General features: G+C 33.8%; 1 protein-coding gene across 1 annotated transcript in view; it reads right to left on the reverse strand.

Annotated features, from left to right (window-relative positions):
* The window catches only part of LOC149803209 (cholesterol transporter ABCA5-like), a 120,621-nt gene that overhangs the window by 12,998 nt on the left and 88,238 nt on the right, over positions 1–19,385 (reverse strand). The window contains exons 22-27 of the mRNA XM_089952835.1: positions 15,281–15,499; positions 13,060–13,278; positions 6,243–6,415; positions 4,937–5,012; positions 2,414–2,508; positions 1,010–1,129 (exon numbers count right to left, since the gene is read on the reverse strand). Of these exons, the coding sequence (XP_089808961.1) occupies positions 1,010–1,129; positions 2,414–2,508; positions 4,937–5,012; positions 6,243–6,415; positions 13,060–13,278; positions 15,281–15,499 (902 nt within the window). The remainder of the gene's footprint in view (positions 1–1,009; positions 1,130–2,413; positions 2,509–4,936; positions 5,013–6,242; positions 6,416–13,059; positions 13,279–15,280; positions 15,500–19,385) is intronic.

Raw genomic sequence — 19,385 nt, forward strand, 5'->3', positions numbered from 1 at the left:
AATATTTATTGTTTTCACCACAACCATCTGTCTTAATAGTCATTGGAATACAAATCTTTTCAATGCAAAATTTAAACATGACTACAATATTAGCTAAATTTACTTTTCATACTAGATTTATGAAAATGGTTTGCTCACTAGTATAGCAGTCCCTCACCAAAAAACACCACCTCAATACAAAGTTTACTCTCCTATAACCCAGGTATGGATTTGATTAAATTAGTCAAATTTTGTTTTATTGTAACTACTTAATATATATTTCACTTTGCTTTTGGTTCATAAGAATAAATGAATGCTCTAATTTTATGTTTGAATGCACTACTGGGGCAGTTTTGTTCAACCATCAGTCTTTATAAGGATCCCTCAGTTATAACAGGTAATATATGGTTTCCATGAATAACATTTTAAAGTGGGACCAATATTTTGTGATTTCAGTGTTTCTGGCTTATATGTATTTTTTTCAAATTCAATGTGGATCCCCTTTAACATCTGAAACAACTGGCACCATGATAGTAACCAAACATTAATTAGCTCACTCTAAAAAGGTACACTATCTATCTATCTATCTATCTATCTATCTATCTATATATATATATATATATATATATATATATATATATATATATATATATATATATATATATATATATATATATATATATATATATATATATATATATATATATATATATATATATATATATATAAAATTATTACATGATTCCTGTGAGAGATGCTTTTTATTGAATGCCATGACCTTTACCTGATATTGTGACCAGTTCTTTGTGGCATCAAAACAGTTTCACTATTCTGAAATATGTCTAATTTTAAACTATTGTATTAAACCATGTCATTTAACAATGCAGACCTTTGTTTCGGTGAATATGAATTTTCATGAACCAGCACACACCAGTACATCATAGTGCACTTTGCTTTATGTCCGTCAATATCAAGCACACTGACATGATAAATAATTGTGTAACTTTTGTGTTTAAAATGTTCTACATACTGCATTTTTCCATTGACAAGAATGGCAATTCTTGAACAGAGAGCATCAGCTTCCTCCATGTAGTGAGTTGTCAAGATGGCTCCACTCTCAGAATTCTGAAAAGTTGAACTTATTGTGTCCCTGTAAAATAAGAATCATAATCTTATCTACTTCAATGGCTTGTAGAGTTTAGGTTTATTGATCTGTGGAATTAAAAAAATCCTTTGAATAGAGTAACACAAGTCATGTCAAAATTACCTCTAACTCCAGATAATGAGATTTACTTGTCTGTATGAATTGTGTTTATTATTACCCATCTCACATGAAATAAAGTGATACCAGACTGAGCAACAGCTGTCTAATATATGTCATATTTCATGGATTACTATTTTGGAACCAGTTCAAGTCCTAGTCATTAGAAATTCCAAAGACTTTGGGATCAATCTGACTGCACAGTATGATATTATTAAATTTGTAATGAGTGGTGGTTTGAATTCTTATGACTGTGGACAGGAAAACTTAAGCTAAGTCAACTTTTACCAGCTATGGACCAGAACTCTAATTTGTAACCTTTAACATTCCCAGAATGCTGAGTCAAGACCAAAACTAGATCTTATTGAGTTAATAATAATTTTTGCAAGATCAAATATAATACAGGTAACCTCAACTTACCAACTTATAATACAGGTAACCTCAAGATAGTTGCACTCATAAAAGTGTCATGTAATCTGACATCACATAACTCAAATAGTTTGGTTTCACTGCTTTCAATTTTCAATGAAAAATAAGTCATTCAATTACCTTAAATTCCGTTCATTTTAGCATCCATGAGTCCTGATGTCTTTTGTTTTACACAAATAATTTTGTTATGTTTAGTATCCACTAAAACAATTAAATTTTATAAAACAATTCATATGAATTCATGTTAATTCAAAATGTGCCCAAGTCAAAATTATGTAGATCTGCAGATACCTGTAATAATTGCTTGATTTTTTTTTCAGGTGGTGATATTGGTGGTTCTTAGGGAATAGGGAAAACCACGTGGGAAGGTTAGTGGTTTCCCATCTTGAAGCAAACCATATAACTTGGATGGGTGCCCAATAACCCTCACATAGGCGCAAACAAATTAGTGGTCACCCTTTCTGGAGTAAAACAACATATTGTTACCGCAGACTGAAACAAAAGGATCTAGCTAGTTAAGACAGGACAACAACAATCACTTTTACATCAAAAAGGTGCAGCATAAGTTCTCCTGCCCTTTCATGAAGGCAGTGTCAAACAAAGTGTGATTAGAGCTCTTTTTTGCTTGCTCGGAATGCAACTTAAGGTAAATCTAAAACTGTATCAGTTAAATAGATACAAGATGCAAAGCAGGAGCTAAAGATAGAAAGTGTAAAGATGAAGAACAGAATGTAAACCAATTACCAGAAGAAGCGTTTAGACTGTGGGTCCATTCCGGTTGATGGTTCATCCAATAAAACTATGTTTGGTTGACCCAGCATGCTAATGGTGTAACTCAGCTGAAAAAAGGTCATACAAAAATGCAAGTGAAAAGCTTGGAAATAACAATTTACAAACTGTCATTTTTAAATTTCATGTCTGACAACCTTGACCTATGGTCTACTGATGATTACAGACTCAGCAGGGAGATGTCCTTTCTAAAATGTACTACAACTATAAAGTTTACATATTTGCAGGAAACTTAAGAAAAGTAGAACCATAAATGACAATTTTAGTGACAGTTACCTTGAATTTTGACCTCTGGGCTTGAAAGCCAATATGGAGGTGCCTTTGTGTAGACTACCTATTATGTTGGATGAATATCTTATCATGTAAACTTGACTTGTCAAGCAGGAATCCAAAAATTACATTGTAGGCTCCTATGACATTGACCTTTTACCTCGCAGTCTCTGAATCAATGGGCAACTGCCTCTCCCAAATGTAGTCTACCTATAAAGTTTGATGAAAATTTGGCCAATGAAACTTTAGTTATCATAAAAAAAAGAAAAATCACCCAATTCCAGTGACCCTGACCTTAGATCTGGCAGTGCTAACATCAACAAGCTTCTGTTTTTACACATGAAAAAACCACATACAAGTCTTGCAACAAACAAAAAAAAGACCACAGTAATGTGAATGCTGCAGTTAGTACCATGCCTATGGATGGACAATAACAGTATAGAAGGACATCACAATTGCTATATCATCTGCACCTTCAGTCTGGCAGATAAAAAACAGATTTTAGGCTGACCAAGAGAATATCATAATTATCCTGTGACCAATAATTCTCACGTAGTTCAGAGAACAAAGCATAGAAAAAAGTATAGTAAATAATATTAATTTGTTCATTTAATGGTGTTGCCAATATTTTATATTTGTCAGTACTTAAATTTAAGGATGTGCCCCTCATAGGCAAAGTGACCTTTAGTCCTTGTGGGGAGGGTTATATCCAAATTATTTCAAATCCACCAAAACTGGTACCCTACAAAAAAGTGCTTCTCAATATGGTAAATCTGGTACAAAGAAGCAAGCATACACATTGTTATAGGAAGTATATTATAAAATACGTTCCAAAAAGATTTTTGGTTGTTATACATTTTGGTATATGATCTCTTGAATGAGCAATTATCAACAAAGTATGTGCAACATCACCCTTTAATGACCTTATCAATGGAAAATAATTAAAAATAGATCTGTATTAAGAATTATATGGAACATCGCATCTAACCAGCATTCTATGTAACATCTGGTCTAACCAGCATTCTATGCAATACCTTGTTTTTACAAGCATTCTATGTAACACCTGACCTAACCCGCATTCTATGTAACACCTGATCTAACCAGCATTCTGTGTAACATCTGGTCTAACCACCATTCTATGCAATACCTGATTTTACCAGCATTCTATGTAAAACCCAATCTAACCAGCTTTCTATGTAACACCTGATCTAACCAGCACTCTATGTAACATCTGGTCTAACCAGCATTCTACATAACACCTGATCTAAACAGCATTCTATGCAATAACTGATTTTACCAGCATTCCATGTAATACCTGATATAACCAGCACTCTACGTAATATCTGCTCTAACCAGCATTCTATGTAACATCTGGTCTAACCAGCATTCTATGTAACACCTGATCTAACCAGCATTCTATGTAACACCTGATCTAACCAGCATTCTGTGTAACACCTGGTCTAACCAGCATTCTGGGTAACATCTGGTCTAACCAGCATTCTATGTAACATCTGATCTAACCAGCATTCTATGTAACACCCGATCTAACCAGCATTCTATGTAACATGTGGTCTAACCAGCATTCTATGTAATACCTGATCTAACCAGCATTCTATGTAATGTCTGGTCTAACCAGCATTCTAATTAACGTCTGGTCTAACCAGCATTCTATGTAACATCTGGTCTAACCAGCATTCTATGTAACACCTGATCTAACCAGCATTCTATGTAACATGTGGTCTAACCAGCATTCTATGCAACATCTGATCTAACCAGCATTATATGTAACACCTGATCTAAGCTTCATTCTAGGCAATTCCTGGTCTAACCAGCATTCTATGTAACATCTGGTCTAACCAGCATTCTACTGAACACCAAGTTTAACAATTAAGAGAGTTATCATGTATGCATTATGCTTTCCCAGAATTTTCACATAAAATCATAACTGTTTATGATTCAAACTGGAATATGGCCACAACAAACTAGTTGACATATACAGTCATAATAAATATATCAGAAAGTAGTCTTGGATGTGCTAGCCTTTGCAAAAAGACAAATTTTGTTTTATTTACATGCTTATATATGATATAAATATTCATTATATTACAAAGTAAGAATCTGTACTTGCAATAAAAGGCATCCTACAAATAAGTAACCAACCAGAGTCTAATTTATATTTCATTTAAAAAGTAATACATGTATACAAACCTTTCTTTTTGTACCTCCTGACAACTTTTTAGCCCTCTTGTCTGCATGTTCATCAAGTCTCAAATTTTTCAGGTAACTAGAAGATAAAAATTCTGTGGAATCATAAAAAGCATTCTGGGTACCAAGGCAAACTGAAAAACAGTTCAGAATGCATTATGATAGCATACAGTCCATGAATGAAAAGAGTGCTAAGACTGGCTACATTTTGTTACTGCATAGGCAGGGATTTGATAGCGTATTTTAAAATGCAGAGAACCAGACTAATTCATCCATGATGAGCACCAGCCAATAGTTTATAATGTCCATGAATGAAAAGGGTGCTAAGACTGGCTACATTTTGTTACTGCATAGGCAGGGATTTGATAGCGTATTTTAAAATGCAGAGAACCAGACTAATTCAACCATGATGAGTACTGTCCAACAGTTGATAGTGTCCATGAATGAAAAGGGTGCTAAGACTGGCTACATTTTGTTTCTGCATAGGCAGGGATTTGGATAGATGAGGTGCTCGATTTGATAGGTTTGAGTGTTAAAAGATTGAAGCAATCTTTTATCATGCAATGAAATAGCAAATCTCCCCCCTCAAAAAAAAGATGAATACAATGCTGTAAGCTTTGCACTAACAAAAAAAAAAATTCAGAGACTTAGTCAAAATACAATTTCCTCTGAATTTTAATAAAATGTATAACTTAATGGTACCCATGACTATAATAAGACTTTTTTACCCAAGTGACCTCACAGTGAGGGACCCTCTTATGTACTGTATCCAAGAGCAATATAGCTATGACTAATGACCAGTCTTGATTTTATATTGAAAATGTTTATGTATTGCTTTTGAAAGCACTTATCACACTCAAAAACCACTTATAAGGTGTCTGTTGTGTTTAACAGGGTGACAATTAAATAGAATTAAAGTTTTTAAAAAGTGCACAGTTTTAAAGTAGTACTGTTTTCTATCTAGGTCATCATGTTCTGTAAAATCACACTCCAATGAATATCATGTGATCTGGATGTTTAAAATGATGATTTTTATGTGACTGATGTGATATCAAGTTTTATGTGACTGACATGATATCAAGTTTTATGTGACTGACATGATATCAAGTTTTATGTGACTGACATGATATCAAGTTTTATGCCAGTTTTTTGACTCATTGGTCTATTAGTCCAGTATCTTCCCTGGATAGAACAACCTGCAACTGTTGAGGGAAAATATAACTTTTGAACCCTCATGACCTTCAATCCCAGGTCAAAAGTGCAAATATTCTTATTAATTATTACTAAAAAAAAAAAGTTGTTTGCTTACAAATTGAGAACTGCATCCATTTGTTCATGTGGCACTCCCTTGATAGCTGCATAACACAGTAGATGTTCCCTAAGAGTCACACTATCCCATAATGTATCATGTTGGGGACAGTACCCTGTGGCCTGAAATGCCTCTGACGTTGAGGATCTGATGTCATGACCTCCTAGAAGGACCTGCAGATGTGTGATATTTCATGCATCAACCAAGATTTGCCCACATTAGAAGCTAAAACTGTTTATCCTTTATAGACTATTATACACACACACACACACATATATAGAGTGGTTTCAAACAGAAAAAAACAGGAATTCTCTATAAAATGAGGATATTCGTACCATGTATTTCATTTATGACTCCCTGAACGTACCACTGCCAATATTGGGTTGTATTGTCTGCCAGTAACCACCAGAAACATTTATGTGCAATATATTTTTGCAGAATGTGCATTTGCTGCACATCATCATATGACAAATGATACACTTAAACATACTGCATATCATCATATGACAAGTCATAGTCTTAAACATGCCACATACCTTCATATGACAAGTCATACACTTAAACATGCTACATATCATCATATGACAAGTCATAGACTTAAAAATGCTGCATATCATCACATGACACTTCATACACTTAAACTGCCTGTATATCATCATATGACAAGTCATACACCTAAACTGCCTGCACAAGATCTTGGTTTTGCTGACCATTCACTGTTGTCAACTTCACAAATTGTGTTGACTGTTATGGGCTGTGTTGAGTGCACAATGTCTTTTCAAGTTTACATTTTTGTTTCTTTGTTACTTTTTTCTGAATTATTTCAAAATAGATTACAATAAAGAGAAATGTAGCTTTAATCTCCTACCCTCAAGCTACTTTGTCAAAATTCAGAATAATATCAGTTAAGCCATGAATAAAAAAAACTCACATTAACTACCCATGCTTTAAAGAGAAGAACAAAATAATTTGCATTAAACACCCATAATTTAAAGCCTTTCAATATCATTGAAATTGACTACACAGGAAGCAAGGATTCCATGATACATGTATCTGTTGTGCAACTGCTCAAATGACCAGGTGCTAACTCATTGTGTTGGACACTGAATATCTGGTGCCCATAAATTATATCCCATGCAACTGTTTGGTTATCATGTTTTAACAATTGTTCAAATAATTTATAGCCAGAGAACATTAGTCAAAAGGGGTGTGAAAGTTTATCTCCTACTCTTCCAAAACCATACAATTGAACAACTGCCATGGGTTCCATATGTCACAATGTTAGAGCAATTCCTTATACCATACGGTTTGTCAGTATTTTGTGGCAGTGTGCCAGCACAAACAAGGCCTACACAACAACATATCTGTAATGAACACTCTAATCAAAATGATGAAAAATATAATAGCAGCAAAACCTATGTTATTATCTTGAAACATACACATGAAAGAACAGAGACATCATCTTAGGAGAGATCAGGAGACTTGCAAAATTTGGTCATGATTTCCGGCTAAAAACCAGGACAATTTTCAATGACCCAATTTTGGGCATACAAATAGAAAAATATGATGACCGTTGAACACTTTTCTTTGTTCTATCTTAAAATATGTGCATCATTTCATCATATAAGTCCTTTCAAAGTAACTTGTTGCCTTTTATATTGTCCTTATATGTAACTCGAGCATTTTTAGTCTTCCTAGTAGACCATAGCTTGGATTATATTTGTTAATCTCAACACTTAGAAGATGATGTATCTTTGGTGGCTCCACGTTTCCTCTGGAGTCAGCCTGATTCTTCCTTGTAATGGAAAATATCCTTTCAGTATCTGCAAATTAATGTGACAATGCTAGTACAAATCTTTCTGAGCCCACCAAGAAATTTGAATTGTTTTCTGCCTTGGGGTAGATTCAGACTGCTAACTGCCTGCCAGAACTGCTCAAGATCGGTGTTTTCTGGGTTGAATTTAGGATGTTCTTCTTAAAATAGACTTTAGAGGGAGGGCAGAATTCATATTCCTGTCCCTTTCAACTTGATTCCAACCAATTAAACTCCTCTTTCCATCAATTACTGAATTATTGTGTGATATTCGGTTGCACTTGGAGATAATGCACATGTAGATATCTTGACAAACTTTAAAAATACTGAAACCAAACAGACCTATTTTATGCCTTCTCATGGGTTGGTGGTTCTTTCCAGGTTCTTCCTTCACCATTAATACTGGCCGCCATGTATAGCCTATCGTGTGCTGAAAAATGGCATTAAACCCTACAACAACAACAACCTATTTTATGTCACTTAAGCTCTTCAATAATGACTTAGAAAATGACCAGTTAAAGGATGTGGAGGTACCCTCCCCTCTGATGGGGTATCCTAGATACACCCTGTCCCTGACCGGTTTCATAAGTATTGTAACTCATCAGAGGGAATTGATGTGGTTGACACATTTGTTCAAATTTAATCCTTTCTGAATTACTTCTGATCACACATAGTATAATCCATCTCAACAAATGTTAAACATCAAAGTCAAACCAAGCCTGTAGAAGGGATCCAAATGATGATAAATTACTGAATGCTGCTTGAGCTCTGCAGTAACCCAACCACAATCCTATTAATGTCTTAAATCCTTTCCAAATTGAAACTGATCATGCATAATAAAATACAATGTTTACGTTTAGGATATTGTCTGTTAAATTAGCTATTCAAGTGTCATGCTTTCCAGTTCACAGTCACATGATCAAAGGTCTTTACCATAAATATACATTTCCAGCACAGTAAAAAAAGGGAAAATTTCAGTTCTAGAGTTTTTAAAATCAAAATTCAATTCATTGAACATATGTATAAAACGATTTAACATCATTTATTGCTTCAAGTTTTCATATGTAGCACTTTATGCTTCAGAAAGAAACAGACTGCCATACTGCATTTCAAAACACTGTATCAGCTGAGACCATTAATGTTATGTACATCAATATTATGTACACTGATGGAGACATTTTCAAAATATTGGATGCAACTCCTTGATGAATTCCAGTCATCACTGATGCATTATCAACTGAAAACCACATACAGTTCTGCCAACTTGTGCCACGTTTCTTCAAAGCATTATCAAGCAAATCAAAAATCTTTTTTCAGTGGAATCCACTGTTAATTCTGGTAATAAAAGAACACTCATGACTTTTCATTTTCAAAGTACAGTATATGATACAGACTGGGTATAACTTTTTATTGTCATAATTACTACTCATGTCTGTTGCAATATTAAACGGACCAATTTCATGGCTTCTGCTATTTTAAGTGAAGTATCTTCAGCTAAATACCTAACAATATTAGATGATTTTGTTCTTGCACATGCATATTTTTCTGCGATTTTGGAATCAAGAAACATCCGTTTGAACAAATGACCAAAGTGGTCTGCTACCACCAAGGGTAGTCTGTGTTCTATTAACACCTCTGCATTTGTGACATTTGTGATGCACTTGAGTTCTGTGTAAAAAAAGAAACTGCCTTAGTATTGGAGTTAGTAAGACAAGCTAATTCGATGTGTTTCACTGTTTTGAAGTGTTTTTCCACATTCAACTTTACCACAGTGACCAATATTAAAATCCTTGCCACACAGCCTGCAATGGGCATAATGCCACCATAGAATTGAATGCTTCATTATGTCATTCATGAATTCACCTTTAAATCTTTGGAGGATTCTTTTGTTTTCATCTTTTTATGATCCATCTGTGAAATTAACTGAAAACATTTTTGCTCTAACACACATCAACTAGAATTCATTTTACAACTGCCAAATATTAAAATCCTTCCACACAATCTGCAATGGCTGTGATGCTGCCCTAGAATGGAACTGTGTATTTATCATTGGAAGATTCTGTTTTATGTCTTTTTCTAATCTGTCTTTGAAATTATTTGATTTTTTGTTGTTGCTCTAACACATACATGCATTAACTCAAAAAAATCTAACTTGACTTTTAGCACCAAATAACTACAGACAGGTTCTGTACCAAATATGAATCAGAACAAAGAATTTGAGAGCAAAGATTCATAATCAGAAACCAGTGCATTTTCTCCAAACTAAGATATACAACTGCTATAAACAGGATATAATGAGAATGTGAGGTCTATTGTATTCTTGTACAATAGCCACTAGTCATGACCTTCAGCACATTATAGACTGGTTCTCTAACAAACATGAATCACAACAATGAATCCAAGGACAAACATTTGAAAGTAGAAGCCAGCATGCTTCTTGGAAATAGGACAGCTGCAATATATAGAACTAATTAATATTGTTAGGATAGTGCATGCAAGTCTATGGATAGGTGTACTCGTATGTCATGTGTTACAAGTCTATGCTCTTCAAATAAGTAACAGAAAAGAGTGAAAGACAACAAGCCTTGTAAAATTTAACAAAAAGTTTATATTTCCTTAGAATATAAACTGAAAATGAAAAAAAGAACTTACAGTATTGTAAATTAAATCCCAAAATCAATAATTAAAGACACAAGTCCTAGTAATTTAAAGTCCTGAATAAAATTCAGTAAAAGTCCCAAAGAGATCCAAAATTGAAGGCAATGTGTCTGTTAAAGCCTACAGAGTGCTGATATGTCAAGTCTCTTGTTGAATCACAGAAATATTACTCCAGGTTTGAATTTGGTAAAAATTCAAGTGAATGTCTTTATACAAGAATTTTATAAGAGCACTTTTGTATTTCCAGAGAAAATAATCACTTGAATTCAATAATCTGAAGAAAATAAAATTCAGCCCAAACTGGTTACAACATAATACAACTTGAAGGTGCTAGATGTTAAAACACGACTGGTAAAATCGTCACCATCACAAGATTATATAGTTCTCTACGTGACCTCTGGTCTCAATTAGCATTTTCTAAAAACAACCATTACCAAATGGAAAATAAATTGGGGTAATGGTCACTCAGGCCACTAGAGGAGATGTCAATTGTTACAAGTCTGTGCTCTTAAAATAAGTAACAGAAAAGAGTGATTGAAAACAAGCTTAGGTCACAATTAGCATTTTCTAAAAAAATACATTATCTAATGGAAAATAACCTTCTAGAATGATCTAATGAGCCTTGTTTATTTACATCACAATAACCTGCAAAATTCACTTAGGAATCTCCAAAACCCTGACCCAAATTGACACATTTACTCCTTATTTACCTGAATAATAATCCTGATAATAAGCTCATACACATAGAGAATAATGAAGCTATTATTAGTTGTTTACATCAATGAAATAAAAAAATTCAATCAGGACATGTCAAGCAGAAATGAACTCCATTTTGGACAAGGTCAAATCCAGCATACAATGTTACATTACAATAACATGTAACATAGAAGCTGTGTTTTCTAGAATATGATCTGTGGGACTAATGTGATGTTAATAAAAACAAGAAAACAACTTATTTTATTTTTTTGCAGGGGGATATACCGAACAAGCGTATTCCATATATGGGCAAACATAAGGCATAATTTAGTGAAAAACAGCATAATGATTATGCCAAAAGCCTAATGGTTGGCATGTATGTATCTAGATATACCAAACATCAAAAAGATCCTGAAATTTCTAGGATTCTGGCATAATTTCTTTTTAAGCTATGACAATAGTCAGCATTTGAGTCTGAGTAGAAACTGCATGTCCTAAACATGTTATGACCATGGGTCATGCCTTGAGACCATAAACCATCTCTATCATAGATTAGAGTTCATGCTGAGATTTGTTGTATTTACACTAGTTTTTGTTGGGTACTGATATTTGTAGATTTTACTGCCTTTCTATGAAAGTAATTGAATCCATGAATTTTTGTATCAATGAAAATATAATTTTTCTGAAAATCAAAACATTTGACACCCATACAAATAAAAAGGTTCACAGTTACTAAAATGCCAGACTTACCAACAAAATTTCTTAAATGTAAACTAGACATTACCACAAATCTTAATTTACATTTGCCTTTTATTTTATCAGAGCCAAATCTTGATAACTACATTTTGCTTCTAATGCCACAATTAGGTTGACATTATTTTCTCTGACCTGTTGTCTGTTAATATCTAAAAGCATTTGTAGACTATGAATTGCTCCATATTAAACAGACAAATGAAGAGTTCACAATTTTAAGTGTTGGTGAATATAAAGAGAAAAATTTTCAACTAGCTTAAGACATAGAAATAACAACTGAAGCTAGGAGTAACCAACCTGATAATCATCATTAGGAAATGATTTTAAAATATTTGTAAATGAAAGAAAATGTGAGATACAGTATTTTGTTTTCAAAAGTTGTACTATTTTAGCTGCAGACATAAGAAGCAGACCACTCTGATGGCCTAGTGGTTAGTGAGTCCACCTCGGTTGTGGGAGGTCGTGGTTTTGAACACACACACTCACCTCAAGTCATACCAAAAACTTCTAAAAAAGGTACTAACAGCTGTCTTGCTAGGCGCTCAGCATTAAGAGGTTAGTGTTAGGACTGGTCAGCTTTGTGTCAGAATAATGTGACTGGGTGGGTCATCATGCAACATAAATGCAACTTGATGCCCCAGTAACAGACATCACTATGAACTGCCACACTGCAGACATCGTAGCAATATGACTGAAATTTTTTAAAGCAACATTAAAAATCCAAATCACAAACACCAGCAGAAGACAAAAAACTATCAATGGTGAAATACAAGACTAGTATATTCTACTTATTACTTTCAAATTCTACCGCTAGACACAGTTTTCTAAGTTATTATATGATGTTTTTGAAACATTCTCTTAAAACCATTATATTATTATAAAATTTACTCCACAAACCTTTCCCCTCGTTGGTGCAATGTCTGCTGTCATCATATTCAGAATTGTTGTTTTCCCTGCACCATTAGGACCAAGAAGACCAAACACTTCTCCTGCTTCTACAGCAAAAGAAACATTTTTAACAACACCCTTTGTTTTCTTCAGTTTCTTTTTTCCTTCTTTCTTTTCACCAGGAACTGGGAACTCTTTGCACAAGTCTTTAACCAGAGCAACTACAAACTGGAAAACAAAAGCACTTACTTGAGAGCTGAATAAATACTAAATGTATTAAATCAGTCAACTCTTATACTACTTATTCCAAGAGTTTCATCAAATGCAGGGGCCCTGAGTGGCCGAGTGGTTGAAAGCACTCTCTATTACGGATCACTGCCATCTCACCTCTGTCTGCGTGGGTTTGAGTCTCCGATTCGGCCAATGTGGGTATGTGAGAAAGCTTGCTAGTAGCTTCTCGTGGGTCGGTGGTTCTTTCCGGGATTTTCACAGGTTCTTCCTCCACCATTAATACTGGACGCCATGTATAGCCTATCATGTGCTGAAAAATGGCGTTAAACACTACAACAACAACAACAACATCATTAAATGCATGTCTCATAAACTGAATTTGCCATTTTATTTAAATACTCTAGGATAAATGTTCACTTAATGGGGTTATTAGGTGATGTTGATATGTGTAACTCATTGAGATTGCTATGTGATGTTGTTAGGTGTGATTCAATGAGATTGTTGTGTGATGCTGCTGTGTGTGACTGAACAAGATTGCTATGCGATATTGCTAGGTGTGACTCAATGAGATTGTTGTGTGATGCTGCTATTTGTGACTCAATGAAATTGCTATGTGATGTTGATATGTGAAACTCAATGAGACTGCAATGTGATGTTGCTAGGTGTGAATCAGTGAAATTGTTGTGTGATGCTGCTGTGTGTGACTCAGTGAGGTTGTTAAGTGATCCTGCTAGGAGTTACTGAATCAGATTTCTATGTGATGTTGATATGTGTAACTCAATGAGACTGCAATGTGATGTTGCTAAGAGTGAATCAATGAGATTGTTGTGTGATGCTGCTGTGTGTGACTCAATGAGAGTGCTAGGTGCAACTCATTGAAATTGCTATGTGATCTTGCTAGGTGTGACCGAATGAGATTGCTATGGGATGTTGATATGTGTAACTCAATGAGACTGCAATATGATGTTGCTGGGTGTCATGACATTGTGTGATGAAAAATCATGTGACATAATGACACTAATCAGTATCAAAGTATATCACTCATATTTTACCTATGATTTATATTTGCATGAATGAATGTAAATTCAAATCTCTTGCCATTATTACCTGTACTGGACCTCAAAAATAGTCTCAGAACTGAAATACTATGATTGTAGCTAGACCATATGTTTTAAAGATTTTATGCTACTGTTATCTTTCAATTTATATACATTCATGGGAATTTTTAAAAAAAATCATTATCTTTAATATATCTTGTGCTTTACATATTTTCATGTTTGTCTTCCTAAATTTCTGTGCAATCTATTTTTTACATTTTTTAAACGTTACCTTTTAGTTGGTACCAAATAGCCACAATGGTGCTGATGTGCCATACAATGCTACTACATACTCAAATCTAGCTTTAATCTAGTCTCTAAAGGCCTCTGAATATTTACTGTATATCAGTAATTCAATATTTCAGCATAAATACTGACTACACCACATATAGAATTTTCAAAAAGTCATGGCACTCTTGAAACAATATCATGTGTGTGAATGTCCAGAAGTTGTAACATGTCCTTGCAAGCATTTATGTGACAATGACCTTGAGGTAGGTCTTTCCTAAACTTTCACAGAATAAATCTACTGCCTTTATTCAACAATTATTTAAATATGATATCATAAATATGTGTGTGTGTGTGCGTTTTACTGGTATAATTGTTTATAATTAGTTAACTAGCTGAAAGAAAAAAATTACTACAAGTTTACTGAACAATAATCTCTCACAATTTATTTACAAGGTCTTGACTGGCATGATATTTAAGTTATGTGATATTTGAGCAAGGAAACCCAAAGAAAACTATCTATCTTGAATCAATGACCCATCCCCTCAAGCAAAATCCCACAAACACCCATCCACCCACCCACTCTTAGACACGATGACATTTTATTGCCACAATTTCTATCCATAAGACTATTCATTCTGTATATCAAACAATAAAATTCCATGAGAGCTTACATTATTTGCAAGCTCCACAAAGTTATTCACTCTTTTTATCTCCTCCTTAACATCTTCATCCTCCACTTCCATCCCAGTAGAACTTTCCCCTTCAATCACTGTATCAAGACTTGTCAAATTTGTCCTTGCCAGTCCAAATGCCTCAGAGACATTTCCTCCTGCAGACCTAACATCCAGGATTCTCAGAAGCAAGAACAGAATCAACACATGCAAGATTGGCTGAAAATATTAAAGAAGAAATAGTCACAAATTTTGGTTTAAATAAATGATCTTTTGAAAAAAATATTAAGAAAAACTAAATTTGCAGAAATTAATTTTAAAGTAGATGCATATATAAAACAGTTTAGCACGTTTAAAATATACAACAAGAGGCCCAACTGGACCTGACACAGCTTATCTGGCATATACAGATCTAGACAGCATATGCAGTAGTGCAGAGTCCATTCTTTATAAAAAATGTTTATGAGGGCCATTAAACTGACTCGTACTATAGGAGAGGGTGCTTTATACTCAAAACCCTGAAAAGTTAGTTGGCACTGTAATCATTGATTTTTAAAAGACTTTTGACCTAGAAGATCAAGAAATTCTATATGAAAATGTAAAACAAACTTAAAAATTTAAAAATCTGTGAATGTAGTGAGGATACCCTTGTGTGGTTCAATCCTACTTTAGCAGTACATATGGACAGGAAACATGAAATGGATACTTATCAACCATAAGTTGTGGGGTACTAAAGGTTCTGTCTTAGGACCCCTGTTATTTGTTCTATTCATAAATAACCTACCTCTGGAAATAGGAGATGCAATTTCATCAACTGGCATGTATGCTGATGACAGTAACTTGTCTGGTGTTCAAAGTAATCAAGCTAAACTTTATAAAAACCTTCAAACTTCTATCAAAAACTTTGGATGTTGTGTAAGAAAAATGGTATGCTCCTTTGTACAGACAAAACAAAAGTCTTGCTGAGCAACACTGCAAACTGACATGCTAAATGTTCTCTATGATACCAATGATCTGAAAATAATTTGTTTCAATAAAATATATCGTATGTTTGTAGATAGTAACTTGAAATGGTCTTATCATATAAATTCTATTTTATAGAAAATAAACTATTATTTTTTACTACAAAAGAAAATCAGGGCTTTCATTTCATTATAGTATAGAGTTACTTTTTAAGAAAGTTAATTTAACTGCATCTTGACTACTGTACTATAATTTGGTGGAATACAACTGCTACAAATATAAGAAATGTTTCCAGCATCAAGGAATGGTATGTAATCTATTTCTTGCAAAATAGATAATACTTAGAAAGACATGCTTGCAGTAAAAGTGTTACCAATGCAAGAAAGACCATTCTTGCAAAAAGCCATAATGATCTATATCGTGTCTATAAAATCTGCCCCCATTTATTGGAACATTTTCCAGCACAGAGAATCTATTAGTACCCCAAAGATCAATAACAGGTCACAATTTCAAGGTACATAGGCATATAAAAGAGCTATCCAAAAACAGAATTCAATTTTCAGGTGCACTTGTTTGGAAATGAATTCCTCATGGTAATGTGTGTATGTGTGAACATATTATTCACTTATAAAATTCTATGTTTGATGGACACAAGTTAGATTAATTCTTACTTGTAACTAATTAGATCAATCTCTGAAAATAAAGTTATTATCAGTGTTTCCCTTTATGCACATTTGTGCGTCAGATACGCACGTTGAAGAAAATTGACACACATATTTTGTTGCCGTGCATTTTTTTTATGCAAAGGATTCGCATAATGCAATCAGAATTTATTTAATATCCAATGCATTGGACGGGGGATGGCATCGTTTATATTTCGAGCATAGGCATTGACTGGTTCCCTGTTTTGTTTGCTCCCTACATTACACTCTTCTATTCATATAGTGGAGTGCAACGCAGGGAGCATAAGAAACTGGGAACCAGACTAGCATAGGCAATGTTATGACTGAGTAGCTTCCCATAATATCCCAAGCTCTCATATGATTTCCATCGAGCTCAGCAAGATGTCAGGTCTCAATGCTTGTTGCACTAGAAAGTGATCTCCAACTTAAAACGGCGTTGGCATGCACTAAGAATCATCAGCGAAGAAAGTGAAAGAAGCAGAACACAAAAGAGTAACTGTAGACCTAACTTTAATAAAAACTGGAGACAATAATTCCCTTGACTGGAACACAGCACATACATTAGGATTACCGGTGTGACTTTTAATTGCGTGATTGTGAAGACTGCAAAAGTGAATAATCATTTTATGACAGGGTTTAAAAAAACAAAAAAAATCTGCCCTCCTTTGCCATAAGATGGAAAACACATTATAACCCAAGACATTCTTTCACAACAAAGAAATCAGTAAACTGGCTGAGACAAATGCTATATTTGGATTACAAAGTCAGAGGGTAATTGTAAATTGTGATGTTGTTTTTAGCTTTCTGCAATAAAAGAAAGATCTTAAAAGTTCAAGTGTAACTTACTAGAAAGAAGATGAATCATTATCCTCCTTGATTTTTGGATAAATGTGTTCTAGGATGAAGTACAATGAAACCGATGATAGTACACGTTTTATGACAGGCAGTACATTAACTGCCATTTGGTTAAAAAGATTTATTTGGCTGTTTGTATTGGCTTATATGTAATGTGTTGGTCTATAATATTGCTTCAAAAAGATTATAAGGAGACTGTTAAAAGTATGACTTTAAAAGAAATACTAATACAATTAACCTTTGAATGGATGATGCATTTGCTTGTTAATGGTGCATGTTGGTTTATTTGTATGTTTAGAGATAGAGACAGAGAGTAAGTTGTGCAAGTTGCAATATCCTATTTCAAGTTGAAAATGTACGGGTCAGATGAAAATTTTTCAGTACATTTTTTACCCCCACTATTTTTATTTGACCCCAGTTTTGACACCATGGGGTTTTATTAACCCTCAATTTTACACCCCTGGGGGATACACTGGTTATTATTATCATTATTATTAACTAGGGAGGTTCAAAACAGGCTGAATCATAACAATATATTAAAAAGCACAAAATCTGAGTATTTCATGTTGTGAAATCACATTTTAATTGGTTCTCAAGAGCCAAAAATTAAAGTGAAATTAGTAAAGTAGCATGGATAAAACAAAATCTGGTCAACTGAGTGTGATCAATAACCGTATCACCATTTTTTAAAGAGGAGCAGCGATATAATCAGAGGGGTTTATAGTGAGAGACGATTGTAAAAAGGCAAGTCTCTCTGTTGAATGACACCCATGGATTCACAAAGTAGCAGGCTCATATTCCTAATGTAATGTGATTGGGGAATGTTTTTGAAGCGAAATTTAAGTCTTTTGGCATTCATTTGTTTCCTGCATCTCTATAATAATCAAATTTCAATGACATTTAAATCAGTGTTTATGTTATATGAACAAATGAAGCGATTCTGATACAAAACAGAGCTATTCTTAACAAATAAGCAGCAATATTGATGAAGAATTTGTTATAGACAAGAATTTTCTTTAACATGTTTCAGACTGCATGGAGACAACAGCTGTGCATCATTCATGATTATGTCACAGTTTACATTTTATAGTCTCTAAACTTTCATAAAGAAACTCTAGATAAACCAATCACCACCAAAAATTTAAAATTAAATTTGGTACCAGGGTATTTTGGTTTTGAGGGGTTTCACTGTATACAGTTACATCCATTTTGATAGATTTAAAATGGAATTATTTACTTTATCAGTTTGTTTAAGACACTTCACTTTGACAGTAATACATATCAAATCCATCTGCAAACATTCCAGTTATGTTTAAAAACAGAATTAAGATAAATTAGTTGTTTGTTATCATAGAAAATAAAAAACTCACCAATGGAACTAACTGTATTTCAACAAATAGATGAAAAGAGCAAATTGTTACTGCTTTATAGTTGCATGCTTACTGTGGGTATGTAAAGAAAGAACAAAAACAATTATGCCAGTTTTATTATTTAGATATTTTTTATACAAGTCCAATGATACTGAGAGTACATCCTTTTTATATTAAAATTTGTTTCATCTCACAGCAGGTATTTGAGTCCCCAACTCAGTATTTGTGTTCTTT

The sequence above is a fragment of the Sinohyriopsis cumingii genome, chromosome 3 (genome assembly GCF_028554795.1).
Source record: "Sinohyriopsis cumingii isolate HCF-2022 chromosome 3, ASM2855479v2, whole genome shotgun sequence".
Lineage (NCBI taxonomy): Eukaryota > Metazoa > Mollusca > Bivalvia > Unionida > Unionidae > Sinohyriopsis > Sinohyriopsis cumingii.